The sequence below is a fragment of the Heliconius melpomene genome, chromosome 12, assembly GCF_056956725.1.
Source record: "Heliconius melpomene rosina isolate 202511_hmr_F chromosome 12, ASM5695672v1, whole genome shotgun sequence".
NCBI classification, from domain to species: domain Eukaryota; kingdom Metazoa; phylum Arthropoda; class Insecta; order Lepidoptera; family Nymphalidae; genus Heliconius; species Heliconius melpomene.
Window position 1 is genome coordinate 11,715,289 of NC_140400.1, and position 27,143 is coordinate 11,742,431.

Here is a 27,143-nt window from a genome sequence, read left to right on the forward strand (position 1 = left end):
AATAGTAAGGTTTTAAGTATGTTTTAATACAAGGCGGCGTTCACATGGCAAGCGTCATAACGGCTAATCAAAGAAGGATCGGCAGGACTGCGTCGGCGTCAACGCACCGATATGGCGATCACGTTCTCGTTGGCGACGCAATAAAACTTAACAAGGAAATCTGTGTGTGTCACTTTTAAAGGGATAACAGTCACCGTTTTTGCACATACATAATGTGCGATACTAACTTAGATTTCGACAAATTGATAAGTTAAAAGAAATACTTAGTATTGAAACAAGATATGTGTCAGCTTAGTTTGACATAAGTATATTTTTAAGGAATTTTAAATATTAAGTTTAAAAATACAATAATAAAATAAATTACACATTTTAGTCAATATAATTTTATTTATTATCGAGTAAAGAAAATATACATTGATTTACATATGAAAATTATACTTATTCATAAATGAACATATATTAAATGCAACACTTAAATTAGTATCATAAAGTAAATAAATTTTGCCATAGCTAGAGCCATCCCTTGAGTAATAAAATAACCAAACACTTCCAGATATTTTGTATAGAGGTCTTAAAAATATAAAAGTGTCACAACTCGACAACAGATGGAAGCACTTGTAGAATTTAATGAATTATACTTACTTGCTTTTACTAGCCAACAAACTATGTTTTTTCATTAAAAAGTATGCTATTAAAATGTTAAAGACATAAGTAGAGACACAAACTACACAGAAATCTTTAAGCACGAAAGCTAATAAATACGCCAAATATACACAAATCGCTAGCGATGTTGCAGAGAGACCGATTTGTACTTTCACTGCAACAGCTCCGTCAAAGGTAGCTGAAAACAAAAAACATTTTTATATAAGACTCCTTTGTAACATAAATTAATTTATTAACTATAACATTTATTGATATATTTATAGAATTTCCAATATTAAAGTTATGCAATGCGACTGCGTTATTTTTATATGTTGTTTAATTACTTTGCTCTAATTACAAAAATAAAAATGTTGATTTCTTATTAAAAAAAAACGATTATGCCAATTAATGTAAGTGAGACTATTACAAATGTACATTTGGCTGCGAATTCATAACTCGAATCATATTATACAACAATATTATATAATATTTTTTCGAAAAACCAAACCAACAAAATCTTACTATAGATTCTCTTGTTACTCTATAGAGAATCTCATGTTGAATATTAAAATTATTTTTTTTTCCCAAACAATCAAAATCCCCCACACAGCAAAGTAGGCAAAGGCATAGTGTTAAGACACTCCGTTCCCCACTTTCCGCCGAATTCTGAAGATAATACGTGCTGAATGGAGAAACTCAACGCCGCGCTTTGCCTCAACACCGGAGCGAAGAAATGAAAATATTAATAAAAATATTTAATTTTCTTAAGTGGGGATCAAAGCCACAACCAATGGTGTTTACAGTCACACTTTGTGCCCCTGCGCCACGACTGGCCTCAAATCATAATAGCGTTATTTTTTTTATTTTCAAAAAAATCATAAAAAAAGGTAGTATTGTGTTCCCCGTAGGTATCAACGCCCCTTTGATATTTCTTATTTAAAATTAAACTATCTAGGGTAAAAAGAATAAAAGGAAATGTATAACATAATTTCCTTTTATGTAGTTATAAAAGAAAATTAATATTACAAGTTAAAAATAGTACCAAAAAATTTAATATGAAGGCATCACATTCTCGTGTCTACGAAGCAGCTTAAACTTGAACGGGCCAAAACTTTGTAATTGTGCTACAATTAATTTAACGATTGTATAAATATCAAGTAATATTTGTAGAGAGTTAAACAATGTGCTAAAAAAACTTTTTCCTACAGAATTTTTAGGTAAGTATGCAAAACACTCTTTCGTTCTATATTTTTTGAGGTTTGTTGATAGATTCCAACATATTGGTAATTTCGCCCCTTCATATTTCCTGCATTACGGCCCCGGGGGCCATATAACATATAGGAATGCTATTTGAATATTTTATTTGTTTACGATGCTTAAGCAAAGTTTTTTATCTCCAGCTTATAAAACAAGAAAAACTTAGAATCATCGGCGTATCTAAAGATATTTTATCATGGGGCCTGGACATTACCTTTAAACAGTAAACATTATGTTCATGTTTTCTATTTATTTTTGAATACAAATTTTTGGTTAATAACATTTCTAGAGTGGGCACGGACCACCCGGCTCTCCCTATTCCAACACCGATGCTTAGGATCCTGACCAAATTAAAAAAAACTTTTGAAGCGGTGAGACCAAAGACCGTGAGCTACAAAAACTTATGTTAAGAGCACTACCGGACAAATTGCAGGGAATGAGTTTCGTGGAACTGTATTAATCCACCAGTATTTACGGAAGTTCCCAGTTCACTCTTCCGATGATCGACAAAATAACTCCGTTTCCTCCGTTTCCTCCGAGAAAGAAAATAATTTAGTTTTACCAAAAGACATTGTGCTGGTCTCTTGGGTTAAGACTAAGACATCAAACCGGGGCAGAAAAGATACAGCAAGAAAAGTACTAACATATTTACTCTACAAAAATTAGCTATGCTAAACTTTGTATAAAATCGTAGACATAGAAACGAAAATAGCTAAAAAAATGTCTATTGAATGATTATAAAAAAAACTAAATAAACACTTAAACCCCAAATCATATCACCCAATAATTCAGAGCAATCAGTTCGATAGGTACACGAGTTACGACCATAAACACTTATTGGGGTTATCATAACATCAAGTAAGTAATTGGGAACCAAAGCAAACAATACTATCGAATAACCCGGCAACCGCTCGATTACCGACAAACTGAAATACAATGGGTGGCTTATGGCTATACAAAATAATCCAAGCGTTTACGAGCGTGTTTCGTGGTATTAACAATTTAGCACAGCAATAAATGCTCACGCAAACTCCACATAATATATTCAAATAGTGTACGTTTCATTGGTATAAAATCGTGCCGCGGTCTTTCGGGCCCGCTACCGCTACGTATAAATGCAAACTGCATTAATTGACAATTTATATTAACATAACTCGATAACGCCGCTACGTGCTCGTGATTACGCAATGTTATATTGTAAATTAACACAGTGGCTGTAAACGACTGGTTGTAGGTTCGATTCTCACTCGAAGAAATGATAAATTTATTTAAATTTATATTTCATTCATTTCTTCGCTCGTGTCGAGGCAAAACGAGCGTTGAGCACTCAACTCGTAATGCCTCCGGAATTCGGCAAAAAGTGGGGATTGGAGTCTCTTAACACTAGGTTCCCTCCGCCTACTGTGTGAGGGATATAGCATGAAGCTGGTTTTATTTAAACGTTTTATAATCAAATAAATTATTTGGCTAGCAACTATAATTATGACTGGTGATTAAGATATAGGTATAAATTTAAATATTATCTTATTAAACGTTTTTGCGAATTTGTTTTATTAATAACGACGTCTTTTACGTCTGCTTTAAATATGATCAGAGTTATTGCAAATTATACTTATAATTACAATAAACTAGCGAATTTATATATACTGAAGTACAGGAATTATCTCTAAAAAAAAAGAGTTTAAAAGTCTAAGTTGGAAAATATATAACTTAGATATTATAAAACGGATGCAATAACTCAATTGCGGACTACAAAAAATGCGTAGTGCGGGAATCTTGTACAAGCTTTTTTATTTCCTCGTGTTGACAAGATCTAATAAATAGGATTATGAAATACAAGTAAAAAAAAAACTTGTGGTAAAGTAAATGACACAGAATTCGTGCTTAGAAATAAGAACATAAGTATGTAGAAACGTGAATGAATTAGTTCTAGGATTATTTACTTAAATAACAATTATTTTAAAACGTATGTTTCTCTTAAATGCGAATAAGAATCGAACCCATAACCTATCGCCCCCCCTGCACCACGACTACCTCAAATAGAAGAATCTCCACACCACATGCAACCATAACCCATAATATAAAACGAAACACTCTCCCACAGATATCGGCAAGCGCTATGCTATTACAGTAATAGTAATTCAACTCGTGAGCTACCAAACAACCGTGGAGCGGGCAGCTTACGCCACTTTCGCAATACACTACGGAGTCACGAGCACGACCGGCGATGATGTGCGAATTGCACGGTACGATATCTGTTTAACAGGTAAGTATGGGAACCCTGACATTCCGTAATAGATTATGTGGATAGACGTTTTTAGATATTACTTTTTTATAAATCTAAATATGAGGCCTGCTTTACCTTGCTACCTACGGGATATTGCGTGAATGTATTTACAGTTAACTTGTTATTTTTTTGATGATAAATTCTCTATTGTCTATTCTTATTGTGGTAGCGTATTTTATATCCTTACAATAAAAAGTTTAATCGAAATCGTCAAAGTAAAAAAATAATTAAGTATGTAAGCGAAGCTCCAATAACACGGTGTAACAGCTTCAATGCCGTATTAAACGCAACAGCAATTATTGGTATCGTAAATGTTAAATTCCTATTCTAGAACACGTTATTAATAAAACATGAGTTAGTTCTATGTGATTAAAGTTTTTTAAAAGCTGCTAGCTCATTTCTTCACGTCTGGGTATTCATGAGCATTAATATCTAATGATTAAGTAAGAAATCTGATAGGGTAACTGTTTCGTAAGTGATATAATTTTAATTAATTTAAGCATTAAAACATTATTTTAATAGAAACCGAACTATTAAGCTATAAGCGTTTAGCTTGCTCATCTTCATATTCACCAGGTGTTTTGGTAATTCATGATAATATATCTTTCGTTTATGTATTAAGTATTTTTTTACATATTTACATATGCATTACCTATAGAATATATAAAAACGACTCTTAAATGGATTTTATTACAATTTATTACAGCAAAAAAAACATTTTCAGTTCTAATATTTTGAAAGTATCATTCATTGGTAGACTACAAAAATATTTATTCTTAAAATTTGATAAATAAGCGTCAAATAAGTAATAGCTGCAAAAAACTAATCTTTAAAAATAAAAAGCTTTAGACATTGTTATTATAAATAAATAACTTATTTACAAACATACAAAATCTCGAACAACATTTTTTACTACTTTTATACATTCGCTATTTGTTCATATATACGAGTAAATAAAAATATAAAAAAGTACTCACTCAAAAATATTATAATACAATAGAAAATAATCCCGTTTACACAATTCGGGAGTTTAAACGGCGAATCCGGTGCAGCGAGACCTAATCCCTTCGCGTACCTGCAACATAAAAGATTGATTAAAAACATGGCTTAACCAATTCCCAATTGTTTGTATTTATTTAAAGCTGCTCAGGCTTATATATCTTAAAAATAAGCAGAAGTGCGCTATAACATTTTAACATATAAAAGAATGAATATGAACTGGTATTTTTTATATTTTTGATTGCCAAAAATATATATTTAAACGATGTATAATAAATAAACTAAACATGTAATTATCAGGCATTTAACGGATGCGACATTGAGTTTCGGCACTCAACCCGCAAAGCCTCCACAATTCGGCGGAAAATGGAGAACGGAGAAATCTTAATGGAAACGGAATGTGTTAACACTAGGTAGGTTCACAAGGTTCCCAGATTCCCTCTATCTACCATGTTCCGTTCGAGTTACAGCTTTTTAGGACGTTACTTACTTAGATGTGAGAACCTTCGAACAGCTTGCGTATTCTGATAAGTCACACATAGCTTTATATCCTGGTTTTGCTTCCGCTGCCATCTCTACATAGAGTGCATAAATTGACACCAGTATACCAAGCAGGCTGCTAACTATAATTGCACGATTTACCCCTTTCACTTGCATCTTTTTAAATCTATCAATAAATATAGCAAGTAATATTAATATTATTTAAATTGGTTACTTTTGATTAATTTTAAAATAAAATATATAGATAGTGTGTGTTTTTAATACAGACAATTAATTATATCTTCAGAAGGAAAAAAATAATTAAAATCATGTTTAAAATTTGTATAAAAATATAACAATTGAAATAACGAAAAAATTAAAACTATAAAACACAATCTTGAAAGCTGAGTTGTCTTAAAAGCATACGATAATAAAATTTAAACTTCACTTCTCGCAACGCAGCTGTAGAAAGCTTTTGTTTACGTGGATAATGCACAACACCGGAAGTTGATTAACGGAAAAATAAAAAATATATATATTTGATTCGTTTAAGTACATTTTTGTACATATATTATTTTTGATAAAAACTTTTTTATTAGTTCTAAAGAAACATTAAAGCATGCCAATTTATCAGCAATAAATATGTTAATTTGTACTTAAAAGTCAATTCACGCGAACCCCCGTTCGCGCAAAACCAATTTCTTCGTGCACTAGGGGAGGTTAATATTGAAGACTTGCATAAAAACAAAATAAGTGCTCGAATCAATTTACTCATTTTAGCACCCCTTAGTGTAGCTATACGGGGAACATAACAAAAAATATAAGTTGGAACAAAAACCTCCTAAAACAATTATTCCTTATAAAATCCAGAAAACATGTTACGTTGAATATTATAATTCTGTGATAATCATTAAGTAATAATACTCACAATAATTCGAATAATAATATAATAATATTACGTTTATCACAAGTTTACTTTATCATATCACAAGCGCGACTGATATACGAAAAGGAATATCAGAAATTCTCTCTATTTACATAATTTACGCTTCACTAATCATTAAAGTGACATCACAAATTAAGATATAATATAGAGACCTAAAATGATAAATTGGATGAGAAACAAATAGAAATATGGATTTGTATAATTTATGAGATAGAATGTACATAACTTTGACTTATGGGAGCTTATTTAATACTTATTATTAATATTAGTTTAACTAATATTCTTTTCTATGAGAAATAAAGATCTGATATAGTAAAATAAAATAATAGCAGGTACTTAATAGAATAAAGTTCTAATGAAGCATAATCTATAAATACTTATACCAAGGAGATACTTCTTATTTTTGTATTAATATTGTTTTCTTTGATTGACCTTATTAAAATAATAAATAAATAAATAATTCGTTACAAATTTTAATGTCTCTCCAAATATAATGTTATAGTTTGTAAAGTTATATTCTTATATATAACAACATAATTAAATAAACTTGAACACATTTATAAAACTGAACGCAACTGTAATACGAAACGTCAAGACATAAAATACGTACCAACTTCTTATAAATAACTATTTCAAACAATGAATGTCACTTTTTACTACACAGTTAACAAGTAGTGCCCTCTATATTCACTTAAAAAAAACTAGTGACACAAACAATTAATATGCTTTTCCCTAACTTGTGCATAAAAAATATTTTTAAAAAATATATTAAAGATACAATATTTAAATTGATAAAACTTGATAAATATTACCTAAAGATATTATTTTAAGTAGTATGGTATAAAAATAGGTCAGCAAGACTACTTATAAAATGTACCGCGAAGAAAGAGAACGAACCACAAGAATGAAGAGTAAAACCGAGCGCCACATTGCCAATGACGCCCGATATCGCGGAATGTATATGTTTTTAAGTTGGCAGCACTGATTTAGTTTACCATCGCGACCGCAACGCAGCGTTAGCGTCGTGCAACACCTTTCATTGTATTGACTATTGACTGATTCTGAACACAGAGAATAATGTATAAAACTAATTTAACGTATAATTGTCTTATTTCTTGTTAATATATATTGTAATATATGTTAGTTTAAGTGCAATAATGCCTCCGTTTACGTAAAAGTGAAAGAAGACAGCCTGTCGAGTGCTACGCGGCCATTTTACTTGCAATGCGGCAACGGTGTACGATCCGCCATTGGAAACGGCTAGTGTCTTTTTCTGAGTGCAAGATTTGTAATTTGTCGATTTGTTCGACATAGAAACAAAGGTTAACCATGTGTGTTAAAAGTGCAGTGCGGACTTTAGTGTAGTGAAGCACGGTGGTCGAGTGTTTCGAATAATGTGCGAACGATGGAAAACGAAGTGAAGCAGCGCAATCAGAGAAACAGGCGAAGGGAGCGGGCACAGCGCATGCAAGCACAGCGAGAGAGTAAAGTTAAGGATGGGGACAGCGGCGAGGACGAGTCTCCGGCGAGAGAAAAGCCACCTCGTCCTCCGGCCAGGAGAAAGAAGTCGAGGGAGCCCCTCGGAGAGGAGGACATCATTGATGGTTTCGCCATAATGGCATTTCGCACCTACGAAGATCTCGAGGTAAGTTTATTAAAAGTAATTACATATTAGGTATGATGTGACTAGGTAAACTTGAGACAATAGCCACAAACCGAAATTAACTCTCCATATTCGTACGTCAATAGTTCCAAAAATGGAAAAGTGCATAATAAAATCAGTATGTAGCATTATGCGAATAACATTTTAACATTTTCACGTGATTGTCTTTCCCACTTGTTTTAGTAAACAAATTTAATAATATTAGTTAACTACATTGTTATATTCAATGTATGTACTACACATAACAATATTTTTAAAGCAAAAGGTAACCTTGACTAAATATTAATATAAACTTATTAACTACAGTTTTTTTGTCCGTAAAAAATACGATTTATTCCCATTAAGAACTTGCTATGTAATCGCTTCAGATGTCTCGGAAGTGCGTTGACCTATTGAATGAATCCTTGGTTCTAAATATTTTAAACAGAATACATCTATATATTTCAAATGTTATATTATTTATTTGTTGAAATGACGCGAATAAAGGTATTGATATATACGTTATTTTTTATTGTACATTCAGTTATGTGGTGTGTGTATTATGTCGTGAGCAGCTGACGGCTCGGCGGCTGTCGGGACGGACTGCGCTCTCGACGGCCGGAGTGCACCCGCGGTCTCCCACTAAGTGTAAATTTGGTCTAAGTGGCTTTCGCTCGTTTGTGCTCATTTATCGCGCCGTCCTCGAAACGACAATATGTTATGTATGTTGAAGTCTCGTATGCGCATAACAAAACTATTATATATATATATTTAGCGATATCGTTCTAAATTATGTCGACAGGCGTGCCGTTTGTGGTTCGTTGTAGCTGAGGTCGCTCATGCTATAAGCAGAAACAGGTTCCCCTGCTCCTATTTAATTCACCACATGCGGTATGCAACGTTTATGCAATTTCTGCTTACAATGGCTATAAGCAAATTTTCTACAGAAAACAGGTTTTTTGTTGAAATTACACCAACGAATCGACATATGGCTAATAAATGTGAGGTTTCTCTTCATAATTGTACAAAACTTATGGAGCAAAAAAACACATAACGAATCGTCTATACACCTTCGCAATGCGGTTGTGCTATTCGATATTAGTTCATATTGTATTATTATTTGGATGACAGAAAAATATACATTAAATTTATTGTAAACATAAATATTATACTAGAATCGACAGTTACGACAACTATATAAAATATTAAAATTATAGAGATCGTTATCAATCATTAAAATGTAGATACCTATTTTATCGTCAGTTACAAGTACTTAATTAATATTATATTATCTAAGTTAATAACGTAGAAAATTTTAATTAAGATTAAATTGCTTTGCGAGGATTTTTGGGTTATCCAATTTAGGCAATTGGACTTTTTTGCGGTGCTGGTAACTTTTTATAACTATATATTTAATATTTGTTCTTTTTATCTTGAAAAAGCTCGCAATTATTAACTGATTCAAAACACTGAGGTTAATTACGGAAATATTAAATTTATATTATAATTAAACTCTTTTACTTAGTGATTAAGTTAATCCAAAGCTTAAACACCTATATATTATACGAGCATGACCGTGTCATCTGATGCCCGTCAGCGGGTGAACAACAAAGACAATACGTGGTGGGTAGGTATTAGGTTAATCACTATTTTCCCACGACACGCTCGCGGTGTCCAGTTTCGCAACGATTACCTCTTATAGTAAACATAAAAAACGTCAGTGTCATCTCATTACTCATTTTTATATTAATTAATTAATTTGTTTGCTTGCTTTATGTCGTACATTTTTTGTTATGTTTAAACTTTTCTGTTTAAACCGTTAATACGTGTTTAATGTTTATATACTCACCTTTATACACGCTATAACACTTTATGGAAAGTGAAATTCTAATATGAAAATAATTACGCTATAAATGTTGTATACTTTTCATATCACGTTAATTAAAATATATCGTATTATTGTAATTTATTGTTAATAAATAATTTATATACTAACTTAAATAAACTTATCACAGATAAAAATAAAAAAATATTGCTATATTCTTAACACAATTCCTTTAAAAAAAGAAAAATATTTATTTAACGCTTTCTCATAGATAATAAATACACTCAAACCGTTAAAATGATTCTCTTCAACATTATTCCAAGGCAAAGATTACAGGTTTAAAGAGGTACCTGCTAAATGCGGCAGTGGTGAAAGTCATACCAGCCTTTTACCGATTTCGGCTGAGAGTGTATGCTAAAGCAAAATCAATATCTGTCGCTGTAGAAGACGAGCCACGATGGCTCGGAGGAGCGACCGAATGTCTAGGCACCCCTAAACACCCTTGTGACCCATCCCCTTCTAGTATTCCCTTAAGACTTAATGTTAGAACGTCGTGACATAAATACTTACCTTTTAAAAGTTTAAACCTCATTCTACCATTTTTATTACATCTCTCGTCAGTTTTATTTGAATAATACGTGCATACTTAAGACACTTTAAGATATTTATAAAAAATATTTCTAATAGGAATTGTGTTATTATAAATGTTTTGTTACGAAAATATATACCGTTTTAATTATCATTCTTTAAAAACCTCAATCCTCATAAGCCGACATATTATTACACTTAAATAGCCCACTAGAAGAAAAATCATTGTCTTTTTATTTAAAAAAGTGGTAATAATTCTTAGTTACAAAAAGGTTCCTTGTCTCCTCGACACAGGGGAAAGTTTTATTCGCTCGTACATACTTTAACTTTACGAGTCGTTATACTTTGGCAATAACTATGCAAATTCTGGTCTTCGGAAGTGCATTGTATTTACGCAAAAACGAATTCGAATTTAATTATACGTATCCATTATGATAAATGATTCATAGTTTGTTATTTCAGTAAAATGGCTATTATGATAGCAAACGCAAATTTTGTTTAAAATAATTTAGACTATTATTTTATACATCATATAAAAAAAATTGCATATAAATATTTGGTTTTTCGCTTATCAATAAATGTAAAGATAAAATATTTTGTAATTAAATTGTCGTTATATGTAGAAAATTTTAATTTTAAATTATTTTTATCGCGACTTGACTGATTCGCGTAAAACATAACAGCTCATGGAATAGCGTGTAAATTGTAATTTTGCAAGATAACGCAGCTTTCTAAAAAAACTGGTTAAGATATGACACTAAAATAACATTCTCAATGAGCGCAATAAATATTTATATCTAGAACAATGTATTTGTTCTATACATTATCCTAACTTGGAAAGTAAAAATTTGAAGGTGATATGTCCTATCTTTGCATATTTATACTTGTTTAAAATGTAATATCTTTGGCACCCTTTGACGCTGACACATAATAGCATCTAGTTACATTCCTTCATGATATAAAATGTTGCTTGGTGTTGTATTTTATTATAAACAAGCTTTTACTTGAGGCCTCGTCTGCATTTTCATAAGAAAATTAGTAATATATTATACATTCTTAATGAAAGAATTATCTATGTTTTCAATCTCGCAGCTTGTATTAAATATCGCTACTTGCGGGACTAGGAATTTCAATCCTGCCCAAACTCTATATTTATGAAACCTTGCATTTAAACCATAATAATATTTATATATATATATATATATATATATATATATATATATATATATATTTTCCTCTGAGTTCATCTGCGATCAGTCCCAAACGATAAGCAGATCTGTTCATTTTATGTTTGTTGGCTGTTCATTTTAAGTGTGTTGGTTTGTTGTTATGTTTATATATAAGGCAAATAAAATAATGAGTTAATCAACAAATCTCCATATTAGTTTATGATTATTTATTAGCATGACTAACTCATTTTTATTTGAGACAATATAGCCAAAAACGGAAAAAATCTCTTCAGCATCCACACCAGTCACTCTATCCTATACAATTTTAAAAAGCTGAAGATCAATATCATTACAAACAAAGTATTTAAAACTGCATCTAGATTGATCATGTTTAGGAAAGGTAATGGGCTTGCTTTTTCAGTCTATAAGTCTGATTTGGCCGCTGAATAAAAAATAAATTATTTCAGAAGTCAACAAGCCAGTAACTAGTTATATTATAATTGTCATATAATTTAAAAACAATAAATAATAATAGTGAATTTTTCAGTGTTGTTTTGTCAGATAATAAAAATAAAATAAATTAGTCACAGTCTGATCTGTAATCTTCATTCTTGTGACATCTTTGTGAATTCAAATTATCATTAAGAATTAAACTCAAGTTGATAAACTCTTACTTTCGCTGTGCACTATGTATGTGTGTGTCTTTTTCACAGTGCACAATCATTATTTCAGCCTTTGTATCTTCACTCTCAGTTCTTATTTGTGTTGTAAATCCAATAACATTTATTTTGATTTGTAAGTAATTGTAACATAAAATAAAATTATACAATTATATTCAAGTTAGATTTATAACAATGTTAATGAGCAAAATATAGCATCCAGCGGAAGCCTCCAGCATTCGGCGAAAAGTGGGGAACGGAAGTGTCCTAATGGTGCCATGTACGGGATACAGCGTGAAGCGAAAACCAAAAATTTATATATAATTCTTACTTATATTAATGTTAATTCACTTTATGAATAACAGTTGTTATAAAAACATTGAATAGTAGAAATTGCGGTTAAAATATTCAAGAGTAAACTAACATTATTTGTTCTTTTATTATCCACCGTGAAGTGAGTATTAGCACACATTAGCGTTTATTATATAAACACTTGTAATATATCGTGTACAATACGTCAAGGCAGTGTAAATGTTTACGGTAGGTGGATGTGGTGATGCGACGCGCTCGACCGCGCTCGTCTACCCTTTTGACTTGGTGACAATACAAATAAATCGTTGTTGATTGATGACCCGGAAATACACTTAGTAATATATGATGGAAGGATAATCTTGGTCTTTTAATGTGTTTTTTTTACTCAGATTAGTTTCTTAGAATGATAATAATTACCGTTAAAAAAAGAAATTATTATATAGTTTTGAACCAAAATTTTGGATTTTATTTTATAGTTATTTTATTATAAAATGCGTTATACCACTTCTCTCTTAAGCGCATTCCGTAATAAAATTTTAAAAGGTTGCAAAATCAAAACGGATACTTTTATCGTCGTGTAAAATTACAGTTAACACTAAAATACTATTAAGTGGAGGTCTGGTGTAATTCAATTTAATCAATATTCCCGTCTCGAACTTTGCCTTACGGCCTCACAGGAATTAACTTGGTTAGTTTCGAAGAATGTTAATCACGACCTCGTTTGCAATCGCTACGGAGAACTACCACCGAATTAACTTTACTCGCGTAAAGACTTAATGCCTTCTCTCTACTGTTTTGTAACCTTCTGTTGTGGAAACAGTCAACATTGTTTTTTTTAGCAATTTTTTATAATTTTATTATTGAGAATACATAATTTATAAAATAAAATAGCTAAAGCTAATTATAATTAACATATTATACAATATGAAGAACATTGAAGAATTGAAAAGAATAGAAGTGTAATTATAAACTTTCTGCTTTACTCAATCCCTTAAAATAATAAACTTTAACATTGTTCAAAACGCGTAGTAAAAAATATATAATTATTAAAATCACTAAAAGCACACGTTCAAGGCGTTAAAATTGAATATTTGAAATATATAGCATCATAAACAGGTATTCGAGACAGAAATAATAAGTGTCTAGTAGATTGTATCGTATCACAACAATGTTTACAAGGGTAATGGTTGAAATAGGGTCCTTCCGCCCACACGGGGCGGTGCGAGGTGGCGACATAATCGCTGTGGAACACGCGACTATTGCAATGAAAACTATTTACTAAATATTTTGATTGCTTCCATCAAATCAAATTGTTTCTTTTTTTTCGTGTTATAGTTATAATATTATAATGAAAGTAAAATTGTTTATTTCAGATTACAAAAGTTTAATATTAAATTTAAAAGGCAAATGTCGCTGATGGCAACACAAACTTATATTTAACTTACATTGCTGCTATAAACATCACAGCTGAGATAACATATTACAACTTATCCAAACATATTATAACAACAACATAATATGTAAACAATGGTAATTTTATTTCCTACTTAAATAAGAATATAACTTTTAATAAAAAAAACTACTGATATTACTGTGAAATACACATAACTTTTTTATACATTAGGTAGGTACTTGTATAAATTGTACATAACATATTTAAATTGTATTTTTTTATTAAATTTAAAAAATCGTAAAGCTGTTTTAATACTTGTTTTTCTTTTTTGTAATTAACGACTTCTTGGAACTAGTAAAATTATATGCAAAGTATAAAAAGCTAATAAAATATAGTCAACAATACTGTATATACATATAATAATTATACAACCAGTATAATAATACGTAAGTCGTGGCACATCGACGTGGGCTCTATTCTCACTCGAGAAAATGAAATATTTAATATTTCCATTTTCTTCCCTCTGGTGTCGAGGCAAAAGCCTGGCTTTGAGCTTAGTCACTCAACACGCAATGCCTCCAGAATTCGGTGGAAAATGGGGAACGGAGTGTTTTAACACTAGCCTTCCCTCTGCTTACCCTGCTACATGCGGAATAAGTGTGAAGCTGACAAAAAAAGTATGTAAATATAATACATTTAGTATTATACTTGCTAGCTAGGTGCTGATAGTATTTTAGTATTATAAGGTCGCATATAACGGAAGCTTAGTAAAATGTGAGAGCCGTTTCTCTCGACAAGTTAATTATGTGCCGCAGTAAGCGAAGCACCATAATCGTTCATTACCATGCAGTTCAGTGTCTAATCCGGCGTACGAACCCACGCCCGCTTGTCTGATGACTTAATTAATGACCCGCCGTGTCACTTGGTAATTAAACAGCCCCGGCTAATTGAAGTTCGCGCTTAGCCCTGGGGCTGGTTGTGGATTAAAATCTAAATACAATTTATTTAGTATTATTTTTTTAAGTGTTGGCTTCTTGATAATTATTTTGTTTTTTCGATGTTGGCAACATATGTAACGTTGTTTTTGTTATTATGTGTATAAATCATGTCAATATTTACGTTAATGAAAAAAGAGGTCGTTCGTGGCTTAGGGACACAAATATGTGACTGTAAACTCGGTAGGTTGTGGGTACGACCCTACTCGAGAAAATGAAATATTTATTTTTTTCTTTTCTTAGCTCTGCCATCGAGATCCGCCACTCAACGCGCAATACTTCCAGAATTCGGCGGAAAGAGAGTATGAATGGAGTGTTTTAACACTAGGTTCCTAGGTTCACTATGCCTATCCTGCTGTGTGCGGGATGCAGCGTGAAGCTAAAAAAATAAGTTAACACTATTTATCCTTCACTTGCGGACAAACTTATAAATTACGTCTCTCGATCCATATCAAAAACGGTAATTAATTTCAATTAATAGGTATATTATTATACCAATCGCTTATGTAAATCAAGGGTATGATAACATAAATTTACAAGTTTTCGTTATATTTTTACGATCGAGACACGTTTTTATGTTAATTGAATAAATTATGGCGTTTGTTTTTCAAGACCCTTCCGTTTATTAAAATGATGTCGAGTAGCGAGCAACAAATTGGCCGTAACAAACCATTAAGAAGCCATTACCTCTACATAATATCACTATCGGGCTGTCACATTCGTGATTAATTTGTTACCTGCGAAGCAATTAAAGTAAATGACCGTTGTCAACGAGGTGTTGCGTGCGTACACTCGAGCTGGAGAGGCAGGTGGTGATTAGGTACTTGGCCGGCGCGGCGGCTGGTTGCAGCTCATTTGGTTAATTATTAGATGTCGTTGTTGTATCTGGTCGTTATGCTTGTCTTGTCACTTGAATACAGGATTTTAAGAGAAAACACGTAATTTTTCTGTATACTAATTTGTTAATTACACACACCGGTATAATTAGAGGAACATAAACAAAAGAGAGTTTTACAATAATTTGTTCGTGTTTTTTAAATTATTTATTACCCTCGTATAACATAACATTTTGAGACATATTGGCATTTTTCAATAATGCAACACAAATTATACCCTTTTAAGTGTTTGTTGACAGTCAGCGCTTTTAAGTGTTTTCGATAAGATTTGTTTATGCAGTCTATGGTGGCCCTAGCTCATTTTGTTGTTGCTGTTTGGAGGTTTAACATTGTATTGCATCCAAAATGAGTGATTTACCTGCAACCGAAGTCGCCAGAGCTGTGACATTGATAGAAGAAGGTCACACGTACCGTTCAGTGAGTCAAAACCTGGGTGTATCAGTATCTGTGATCCATCGTAATGTGAAACGATACAGACAGACAGGATCTTATGTGCGGAGGCGGGGACAAGGCAGAAATCGTACAACCAGTGCGGTAGACGAACGGTTTGTTAGGGTGCAAACTTTGAGGAATTGTCGTCAAACAGCTGTTCAGACTCGAAATCTCTTAGAAGAAGTCGGTAACGTGCGTGTAAGTGAACGAACAATAAGAAGGAGGCTTAATGAAGTTGGTTTAAAGTCATACGTACCAGCCGAAGCGCCTAAACTTGAGGTAAGTCATCGAGTTGCAAGATTATGGTTCGCTCGTAAGCACCAATAATCTTCCGATGAATGGAGTAGTGTTTTATTCTCTGCTGAAAGCCGGCTTTGTGTAAATTTCATCAATGAAAGGGAAAGGATGTGAAGGTATCGGGGAGAACGATATAATCAAGCAAATTTTACCGAAACAGTGTCATACGGTGGAGGGTTCGTCATGATGTGGGGTGGCATAACTTTAACAGCCCGCACAACTTTGGTCATAATTGATGGCGGTTCCCTTACTGCTTCATGGAACCTCATGTAATGCCTTTTGTCCCAATTATAGGCCCAGATTTTATATTTATGCGCGATTACCTTAATGAGGTCTGAATTACCCAAATAAACTGGTAGATCTCCAGACATGAATCCGATAAAGCATGTCTGGCACATGATTGGACGAAGAGTATTCAATTCCATCTCCCAGGAATATTGAAAAGCTAAAATTGGCGCTGATTAAACAGTGGACCAATTTGCCCCAGGAAATGATTAAAAATGTCATTAGGAGCATGGGCAAACGCATTCGAGCTCTATTAAGTGCCCGCAGAAATAAAACAGGATATTGATAATGATTTGCATTTATTATTTTACAATTTTGATATAAACAAATTATCGTGAAATTCAAAATGTGTCAAATTTATTTTTTGTCTGTATTTTTATAAATAAATTACGTTCAACCCTAGTTTTTGGTGTCTCATATTCATTTCGAATAACAAAACTTAAATGAACCGGAAAACATACGAAAATCTAATAGTTAAAAAACTGTATGTTTATTTTGTGTGTTCCTTTTAATTTTGCCGGTGTGTGTATTTACAGTGAAAGATAGTTATCACACAGATGTGTTCAAACAAACACTTTGAGTTTTTAAACAAAATTACGCTTATTTCCTTTTTTCTTCAGTATCCAGCATCTAGTAGGGTTAGGCAAAGGAAGCTCAGTTTTAAGACACTCCACTTCCTACTTTCCCACGAATTTTGGACGCATTGGGTCTTCAGGGGAGGAATTTAACTCCGCGCTTTGCCTCAACACCATAGCGAAGAAATTAAAATATTAAATATTTAATTTCTACGAGTGGGAGTTTAATCCATAACCTATCGCGTTTAACAAGCACGCATGCTTGTTTTTCATACAGGTGAATATTTAAAAACGAGAGACGTTTTATTATGAATTTAACAATTGTTTTTATCCACAGGCTGCTGTAAAATGCGCTTCCTCACCTCGTACAAACGCCTTATCGACAAAGCCGCGCTTGCCGCTGGCTGCACTCGCGGGCGATCCAACCCGCAATCACGCCACCGGCAATGTGAATTCACACGTAAGTTGCACGCTTATCATATACGAATACAAAACTTTCACTTGGCTCACTATTTTAAACCCTCCAATAGATCCTATTAAAACGAATGCTTACTAATAGACGTAATCGAATGCTGGATTTGTTGTTGTAATTATGTCGTAAATCAAGCTCGCTTTCAATTCCGTTCAATGTAGCTAACATTTATGTCGTATATCCTCCCGCTCCGGTCTTGCTCTTAATAGACTAATTTTATACCACTTGCTAGGGAATATTCTTGATGTTAAGCATGTATTGATGTTTGTTTTTTGTTCTTATTATTTTGTTATAGTACTATTTTTTTATTAAATCTCCTATATTTTTAAGTAACCACAATTTTTAGCACGTGAGCAATGGTTTGGGCGTCATTCATATCGAAAATATATTTTGATCTGTGTCCTAGGTACATGAAGCCTACGTCTATTATTACCAAAGATTGATTTATCTGGTGATCTCACGTCAACGCGCAGCTAATCTAAATCGGTATTTCGTCGAAAATTCTTCTTCCGGACTGTTTTCTAAATAAACTTTACAATATAGACGTGTGAATTCATTACATTAGAAACGCGCTTATAGTTTATTGTTGCCTCCGAAATCTAATCTATACTATGAATAGAAGTACAGAAGATAAAAAAATATCTATCTTTAGATCACTATACTTTTAATATTTGAATACTTAAATATTTTGATTAAATTATTGCTTGTAAATGTTAGGTCGTCGTCACACAGGAGCACAAGCGTAAATCAAATTAATTCATTTTCTTAGCTCTGGTAACTAGGCAAAGCACGGCGTTGATTTTTGACGTCCAAAATAACCTTGAAAATTTGGTGGAAAGTGGGAAACGGAAATGTTAATACTAGGTTCCGACGTTCCCTTTGCCTACCCCATTCTGTGCGGGATACAGCGTGAAGTTAAAATAATTTTTTGTATCATTTTTAATATAATTTAATATAGCTACAAAACTGTCAACAATATAATACACAGTGGCACCTTACGCCCAATGTTAATAATCGATCCTAATCCATAAATTGCTACCATAGATTAAAATATCAATCTATTTTTTGAGTTTAGCTTGCCAATAACCTATCGAAGTACTTCATTTTCAATCTTTAACTTCAATCTATCGTTGGGAGGACTAACTGGAGATGAAGAGGGAACTTTGTATGAAAATTACAGCTTGTGCGTGCCAGTAAACGATCTGTCAATTTTGACATTACGTTGGATAGCAAAAATGACAGCTAATTGCGATCCGACATATTTTGGGGTTTACTTTATCATATCCCCGGATTGCAAAATTGCATTTATATTATATTTGATTTTTAAAGTAAATAAATATGTGGAGTGACATTTCTTCGAGTGATACTAATGATAGTGTTATGTAGTCAGTGTCAGCAATTACAAATATATGCAGTGAGCATATAAAAATATATCAAGAGAGTGCTAAAAACTTCTATCAAGTTGGTGCCTTTCCTGGAGTTATTGCTGTAATTGATTGCACTCGAACACTTATGTGTTTAATCGCCATGTGAGTATTATTAAGTTATATAAAGTTTTCTTTACAAAAGCAGGCAAATTATGGAAACTTTTTTTTGTATACTTAATCTCAGTTACTAATTACCATTTCATTTCTTAATTTGAGCTCTGGGCTTATTAATTTCAGTTGCTGATTTTCCAAATTACTATCTCATATATTTGTAAAATAATATTTTATATTTTATTATAGGCAGCAAAATGTGATGCAAGACATTATGGTAATCAATGGAAGTAAAGTACCAAATAGACCATATTTATTAACACAAGTTCTTAATCCAAGTACTAAAGCAAAGCTGCAAGCAAGCATATATTAAACCAGGAACATAATAGAAAGGTATTATGTTAACCTAATATTACCTATGGTATGGAAAAAAGGGGACGGACCATATAAAAAAAAATCTTATTATAATTTATTAGTATGATGTGTAAATAGTATTAAACTTATTAATATTCATGAATTATATACCTAATATAGAAATTTTATATTTATAGAACATTTGCAAGATAATTTGGAGGAAGTACCAGGAATGGAAATACCTTCATGACATGATAGATAATGAGGACAGCGCTGCAATATAAGATATCACAGAAAGGACATAAATAATTGTTTTATAAGATGAATAATTATTCAAATATTTTATATTTATTAATTACTTAAGTGAGATTGTTAGTTAATCATAGTTTTACTTGTTTTTGGGGGTGAATAAGGAAAACAATGTGTATTGTAATTTTTTTATTATTAAAAAAATGTAACTTATTTTTTTATTTGTCTCTTTATATAAATATTTTTTATTTCTTAATTCTAGCTTGCTCCATGTTTAGTAATTTTATCAGCTTTATTCTCCATACATTTCTTATAAGCTACAAAATATTTAGTGAATTTCTTGCAATCACTGTTTTGTTTTTACTGAAAAAAATAAAGTATTTATTAGTTCATTGTTCAATAAAGCATTCATCAATATAAGTTAAAATAATAATCTTGCACTTAATCTCAAATTTTATTCTTTGTTATCCAATGTAGCAATAAACAATATGAAATTGAAATAGCCAAGCAAAACGATATTAATATTATAATGAATTCAAAAATTCTATAGAGGCTAACGCCTTTATATAATTTTTCGCATGTATATTTAAACTTAATAAACAAAATTATGAATACATACGATACTTACCTTACTATGCCGGACTCGATTAATGAAATTAAAATAATTATCTTTAGTTCAGTTTAGTTGTAATTTTATGGCGTTTCAAGTTATGTTTAATAATTTATACATGAAAATGGGTTAGGAATAAAGTATCTTAAAACTAACAATTAATTATTATATTATAAAAACATATGCTGTCAAAATGACATGTTCAAGTTCCATTGTACGCACCTAAGCATATTGCATTAAGTTTTAAAAAGTGTTTTAATATTATTAATTTTTATTCTTTTTTAATATTTTGGGACTTACAGATTTATTATTTTATTAAAAATAGTTTTTATAGGACTTTTATAAGTAATAATAATTAATTTTAAATTTAATTTAGCATATATATTAGGATTTTGTTAATTAAAAAAAGATACGTAAAACGAAACTATCGTTACCGCAGGGAGGGCCCTGCAATCCACTTTTGATGATAAGTTGACATTATCCGGAATGGTTATTGGCATGCAGGTTAGAGATTGGATAGATATGTCGAACATTCCAAGATGGACGTTAACTGGAGATCGGAGATACATTATTAATTTCGGGCGTTAGACTATAGAGATTAAAATGAAGACGTTGTTTTTGCATGAATTGTTGATTGCGGTAAGAGCGGAAAGACGGAAGCTTGTGAATCACAATGCGCTTGAATATTGCAGTGGATAAAGCCGCCTAAGATGGGCGAAATGTGGATAGTCTGGGGGCGTGCAGTCGACACGATATTAAAATAAAATGCCGTAGTGCTGGCGCGGCGGCGGCTGCTGATATTACTCTCCTATCGTCTGCTTTGCCATTATTCTCGTTGGTGCCTATACAAATTGACCTATTATTATCGCGCACAAAGCTTGCTTGATTGTAAATAGTTCTCTTGTTCGACGTGTTATTAAAATGTTTTTATTTTTATGTTTAATTGTTTTTTGTTTTTTAGTATTGTTTATGATAGGTGATCATTGGGTTTTTTAATGTTACAATTTACGTAAATTTCGTAACTATTGAATTGAATATATTTAATTTAAAAGATTATGTAATTTATAATTTTTACCGAATTTATGCATAAGTTTTATATTATTACAAAATAATGAAAGTATACATATAAAAGATTGTATTTGTACGATCTATATCGCCTTGTTAAAATCTATATAGAATCTCATCTCAATATGCATCAAAAGAGTGTTTACCCACAGATTAATCACTGTTTCGCCGCCAACAATGATATCTTATTCCTATCCAATTTGCCTCGTAATGTTTGATGTTGCTCGAAGATACATAAAAATATCTTCTTAATATATCTTTCTATTATTATTTTTATAAAAACTGTACAATATAAAAGTCTTGTCCCATTTGCAGCAATATTTTTTTATGTTGCGTTAAAAATACAATAAAAAATAAACAATCAGTAAAATAAATTTAAAAACCTTCAAATTATGAGTTCCCCGTGCAATTTTCTTATCTTTTTATATTCTCAATTGCAATCACAGCCGTTTCACAAAAAACAGAGAATATATTATATAGAATAAGTATCAATTTAATTATGAGGAAATATGAGTTAAGCATGCTAGTATGAGATAATTAAGAAATTATCGTAATTACATACAATAAATAATTATATTTATAATCAAACCAATATAAATAAACTTACTATAACAGTAGAATTACACAACTACGTACTTAATCTAAAAAACGTTTGGCAACAGACCCAACACAGACATCGATAGACATAAGGCATGCAGCTTCCGGATAAAATTGGTTGCGGTGAAGTGAACACGAGTTGATTGCTTTCGACAGAGGCGCATCCTTATTGTGTTACCCCAGAGCATAAAACGTTATTATAGAAGCGACTTGGTCCATTTTGTTCTTGTTGTTGATTTTTATATATGTGTTGTGGATATTAATAAAATAATTGTATCTCGTAATATGTGTCGTCATTATTAATAATAAATGTCAACTTAAAAATATTATTTAAAAATATAAGTACATTTTTAAAGTAGATATTCTTATTAGAGCATACATAAGTGTAAAAATTGGCAATGCACCGCAGTGCAAAGTGGAGACAATGTTTTATTCTATGCTAATGCCGTTTGCTTGTCGCCTTTTGGTTCACTTCTAAAGGAATGTAACGGTTACTTGACAAGCTTTGTGTTGATATTTTCTATTTTAGACATGTATACAATTAGTTTCGTATAATATAAACAAATATATAAATATGTGATCAGTCACCTAATATCAGTCACCATAAACAATGCAGTGGAAATGTTTATTCAATCAGGTTCCCATTAGTTCGGCTTTCCGCAGTGTAATATTAATCTCGGTGCGGTCTGTCGCGAAATTCCATTTAGCAGCGCCGCGGGCTGACGTCGAGCGCTGTTCACGCCGACGTCGACGCCGGCGACGGTGATTGATCCCGTGCTCCCCGATTAAACAGTGATATAACTTTAGATTGGCAATCGAATATCGTCGGTAATTCACGTGCAAATTTGGTGAATGTTTTTTAAAAGAACCTATAAATTTTGAAATTTATGTTGCTATATTCAGCGAAATGTAAAATACGTTTAATACTTCTAATACTGAGAAGACGAAGAGACACATACAACACAATAGTTGTGTTGTTGAGAAATCTACATTATTTACAGTTCGTCCGTTATAGAAATATAAAGTTTTGTGAGACTCAGTTACTCAGCTCCACTGCATTTTCTCTAAGTAGCCTGAAATATTTAAAAATATTTCCTAGAAGTTTCTTCGAGCTAAAGGCTCACAACCGTCGCATGTGTATTTAGACGCTCCCCTAACTTTACCACAGTGGTGGTCTAATTATTATACGTTTATAAATGCATTATTATTTCCATCAAAAATTAACATTCTGTAATATGGTAATTTACAACATTCCGTAATATAAACATACAATGTTTATTATGTTCGGTTCATGTAATATAACAACTCCAGTATCGTTGACAAGTTCCACCGGGGGGAAGGGAGGGAGTTGCGTGCCGCGACATAAATAAATTATTCAACACGCCACTTAGCGACACAACACCTTGCCATCTCGCTGCCGCCGTGCACGCTGACATTCCCTCCCGGCTCACGCTCTTTATTCCACGATGACATATTTATCGCATCAATTATTCCATTTGTTCGCTTCGCCTCGCTCTTCAACCAAAGTTATTACTTTTGTTGAATAAAAAATAAGGAAAATGTCAGAATTGAATATCTCAACATTGTAAACACAGCATCATACATTATTGACACATAGTAGGTATATGCAATAAATTATAGCCATTACGTTTAAATGGCTTTTAAGCAACTTATTGCCGAAGCGTGATGTAAGTAAAAATACAATGAAACGTGTTTTGCAAAGTAGAAAGTTGGATGTTATGGCGAAAATTTTAACCACTTTATATAAACTCATTAATTAATGACAAGTAGTGAGCATATGTGCTTAGGATGTAGGAACTATGTACTTATAATAAGAGAGGATTCATGAAAAATGTAATCGAATGATTTATCGCGTTGGTCACGTTTCGCCGCCATATGGAGTTCTCATGAATAAATAATGTTCGGCAGCGGTCGTTGTTTCAATTAGCGGTCGTGTCGTCGGTCTAGCACGACCTCCTGCTCGCCGACGGCGCTCGTCCAATCTAAATATACGTTAAAAACTTGTTCTGTTCTCTTCCTATGAGAAAATGAGGAAAATCACATCTAAAGTCAGATCAGATCAACAATTTAGATTAACGAAATAGTAAAAATATAATATTATTAATTAAATGTGTATCTCTATAATATGAACTAACTGCTATTGTAAATAATACATAAATTATTTTTATATAGTAACAAAAAAAAAACAACATTTAATACCCACCACTTGCAAAGCTGTTAACTTCAACTTGAATTTGTAATAAATGTTAACGTCTTTTGTTCATAGTAGAAGTAGACTGGAGGGGTTACACGAGTGGCCGTTACAATTAGAGCGAGCTGCAATAAGCGAAAGTAATTATGCGGTTAACACCCGACGCCGTAATCCTAACAACACGGTCTATCCCGGATTAGAGGTGTCTTATCCGCGTAGCAGACGTTAATGCGATGATGTGTGGCTTTGGTTTGTCCGTTTGTTCGTGTGAAGGGTCGTTAAGCTATATACAGGAGTATAACGATCGCGATTAAATCGTTTAAGTATCTATGTCGGGTCTGAATTATGCTAAGTTAGGGCTTTTATAAATTTAATTGGTAATACTCTTTTATATATGTTTATGATGTGGCAGAGCAAGAGCAGTTTGTGTATTATGTTATTATTTGTTTTTCATAATGTTTACACATAATACCATTTGAATATACTGAAAATATATTTTGACCTTGAATGTGCATCTACGTACATATTAGACCTAGTATAACGATAAAAATATCTAATATGAAAATTATCTAAACACATAACATACCTACCTCGTAAAATACTACATAAATACGTGTTTCCTGTAGATGATTGATAAAAAGAAAACTGGCAAAAAAGAAAAGCAAAATCAAATTGCGGACTAACTTATCTTAAGTAATAAAAACATGGAAGTTCACGAAGCGAGGGCGGTCGGAGAGTTATCCATTTATAGAGAGTTAGTCGTTTTATTTTCTTTTATCCGTCCCGTCAAGCGCTCATCGTTGGGCAGATTTGCTTCCCCCCGACTCCTTTCTACCCTCCCGTGAAATAGATGCGAAATGTGATAAATGTGATGCTCTTTTTATTGTTAAAGCTCGGGTGTATTGCGTTATGGGAGGAGAAGGTGGTTTTTTGGACCACTTATCAACCTTTTTTTTTTCTATCCTATTACAATTTAGGATTAAACAAATGCTGCCTCGAAAATTGTTATATTTTAGTAGACGCTATAAATAAAAATAATTTTATACTCTCTCTTCAGGGTATAACTCTGCTACAAGACGCTGGCACGTCGGATGATAGTGGAAGGGCATCAGAACGACTTACGGGCAGCTCGGTGGCACCCCGCGACCCCGATTCCTCTCGCGACCGCCTTAGTGACGTACGTATCTTAGTTAAAAATTACATGCATATCCAAATTCTAAGGCCTTCTATCGTATAAAAGCTTATTTATTTTATATTTTGCATAAACAAACTCATAAATAAATTACATCGTTAAAAAAACTAGGCCTCTCTAAATATTAGCTTCATTTTAAACCATATTTTTGTATGCACGTTATAAAATATCAATGTTGTGATGGTTTACTGTGATCTTTATGATTTGTTGTTTTGTTCTCTTATGTTGCCAAATCTGTTTATTATTTACACCAAAATGTGAAAATGTTTTTAAAATATTTGAACACTATTAATTAAAAACAATTTAAAAAATCAAATTGAATGTTTGAATCTGGGCGTTTAAGGAAATAATTATTGAGACAAATATTCTTTAGACGTTTCAGTCTATTGACATCTTCGCTTTCTTTCCCCTGCAGGCCAGTAGCCGCTGTAGTTCCGGAAAAGGCTATATCGTAAGTATATTTGACGTTGTCCATATATCTATTGCCTGACTTTCATTTTTTTTTTATTTTATCCAACTCTTCTTCTGGCTTGTTATCCCTGTTGTGCTATGAGCATGTTTTTCTCAATATGTTTATAAAATAGAAATCTTTAATTTAACAACTTTAACGTTATTTTTTTTATTTAGTTACTTAGAAATTTGGACAGTAAAAGTTTGTATGTACAAAATGAATGGCGATCAAAAGTGAAAACTTTAATTTACGCTGATCACGTATCACATAGACCGCGTTCAGTACTCGATATTCGAAACGTATCGCACCTAAATCACGAGATTTGTCGAGGCTCCGCTAGGTACTCGTAACTTTGCATCCTGAATATTTCACTGTCTATATATATTCATTTAATTGATGATTTTATTTAGCCAACCTTGTCTCGTACAGTCGATTTATTAGTTTCTTAAACAAAAATCTGGTTTCCTATGAAATTTATGGCACGCTACGCTACTGGTTACAATTCTTTACAATAATGATAACCTCCATTTATATTTAAAAAAATATGCCATGAATATATTAATATTCATTTCTGCCAGTTAAATGCTAATAATTGTCATACTTATAAATACAAATTGATTTATAACAATATAATATTGAAACATTAATATTCACGCGCCAATGGTAATTAGCTTATTCTACGACAACGTAGTTATAGATGTAGCGGAATATGCAAATGAGGAGACTTCGGTTATAATGTAGTAGTAGCCGTGTTTAATCTCTCCTTTTTATTGTGAATAATAAT

The 27,143-nt window shown here is 32.1% G+C and overlaps 2 protein-coding genes and 1 long non-coding RNA gene across 14 annotated transcripts in view; 2 read left to right on the top strand and 1 right to left on the bottom strand.

The window, feature by feature from the left end:
• Positions 1-365: 365 nt before the first annotated feature.
• Vkor (Vitamin-K epoxide reductase) lies at positions 366-7,575 on the bottom strand. Of its 3 annotated transcripts, none has more exons than XM_085193827.1 (4): positions 7,424-7,575; positions 5,676-5,852; positions 5,164-5,261; positions 366-841 (listed from the first exon to the last, which is right to left on the bottom strand). In XM_085193827.1, the coding sequence occupies exons 2-4, from the start codon at positions 5,840-5,842 to the stop codon at positions 639-641; spliced, it is 468 nt and encodes a 155-aa protein (XP_085049953.1). In that variant the 5' UTR covers positions 5,843-5,852; positions 7,424-7,575; the 3' UTR covers positions 366-638. The 3 variants fall into 3 exon arrangements, with proteins under 3 accessions (XP_085049953.1, XP_085049955.1, XP_085049954.1); XM_085193829.1 differs by lacking the exon at positions 7,424-7,575 and adding an exon at positions 7,222-7,407; XM_085193828.1 differs by lacking the exon at positions 7,424-7,575 and adding an exon at positions 6,594-6,748.
• Positions 7,576-7,596: 21 nt separating this feature from the next.
• tay (tay bridge kinase) overlaps positions 7,597-27,143 on the top strand; it is a 48,262-nt gene continuing 28,715 nt past the window's right edge. For 4 of the 10 annotated variants that reach the window (XM_085193814.1, XM_085193819.1, XM_085193818.1 and 1 more), the window contains exons 1-4: positions 16,421-16,801; positions 18,017-18,139; positions 25,774-25,893; positions 26,324-26,359. In XM_085193814.1, coding sequence (XP_085049940.1) covers positions 16,436-16,801; positions 18,017-18,139; positions 25,774-25,893; positions 26,324-26,359 — 645 coding nt within the window. In that variant the 5' untranslated portion in view covers positions 16,421-16,435. Of the gene's footprint in view, positions 8,257-16,420; positions 16,802-18,016; positions 18,140-25,773; positions 25,894-26,323; positions 26,360-27,143 lie in introns of those variants that run through there. The other 6 variants (XM_085193821.1, XM_085193823.1, XM_085193817.1 and 3 more) reach the window with 6 other exon arrangements.
• Positions 19,154-21,036, top strand: LOC146533889 (uncharacterized). The gene is made up of 3 exons (XR_014878585.1): positions 19,154-19,680; positions 19,879-20,022; positions 20,181-21,036. It is a non-coding gene; the product is annotated as an uncharacterized LOC146533889 (long non-coding RNA).

Coding starts and splice junctions, on each gene's coding strand:
- Vkor (XM_085193827.1), bottom strand. CDS start 5,842: ATGCAAGTGAAAGGGGTAAATCGTGCAATTATAGTTAGCAGCCTGCTT. Junction 5,262..5,675: donor TCGAAGGTTCTCACATCTAA/GTAAGTAACGTC, acceptor TTTATGTTGCAG/GTACGCGAAGGGATTAGGTC. Junction 842..5,163: donor TTGTATTATAATATTTTTGA/GTGAGTACTTTT, acceptor TTTTGTTTTCAG/CTACCTTTGACGGAGCTGTT.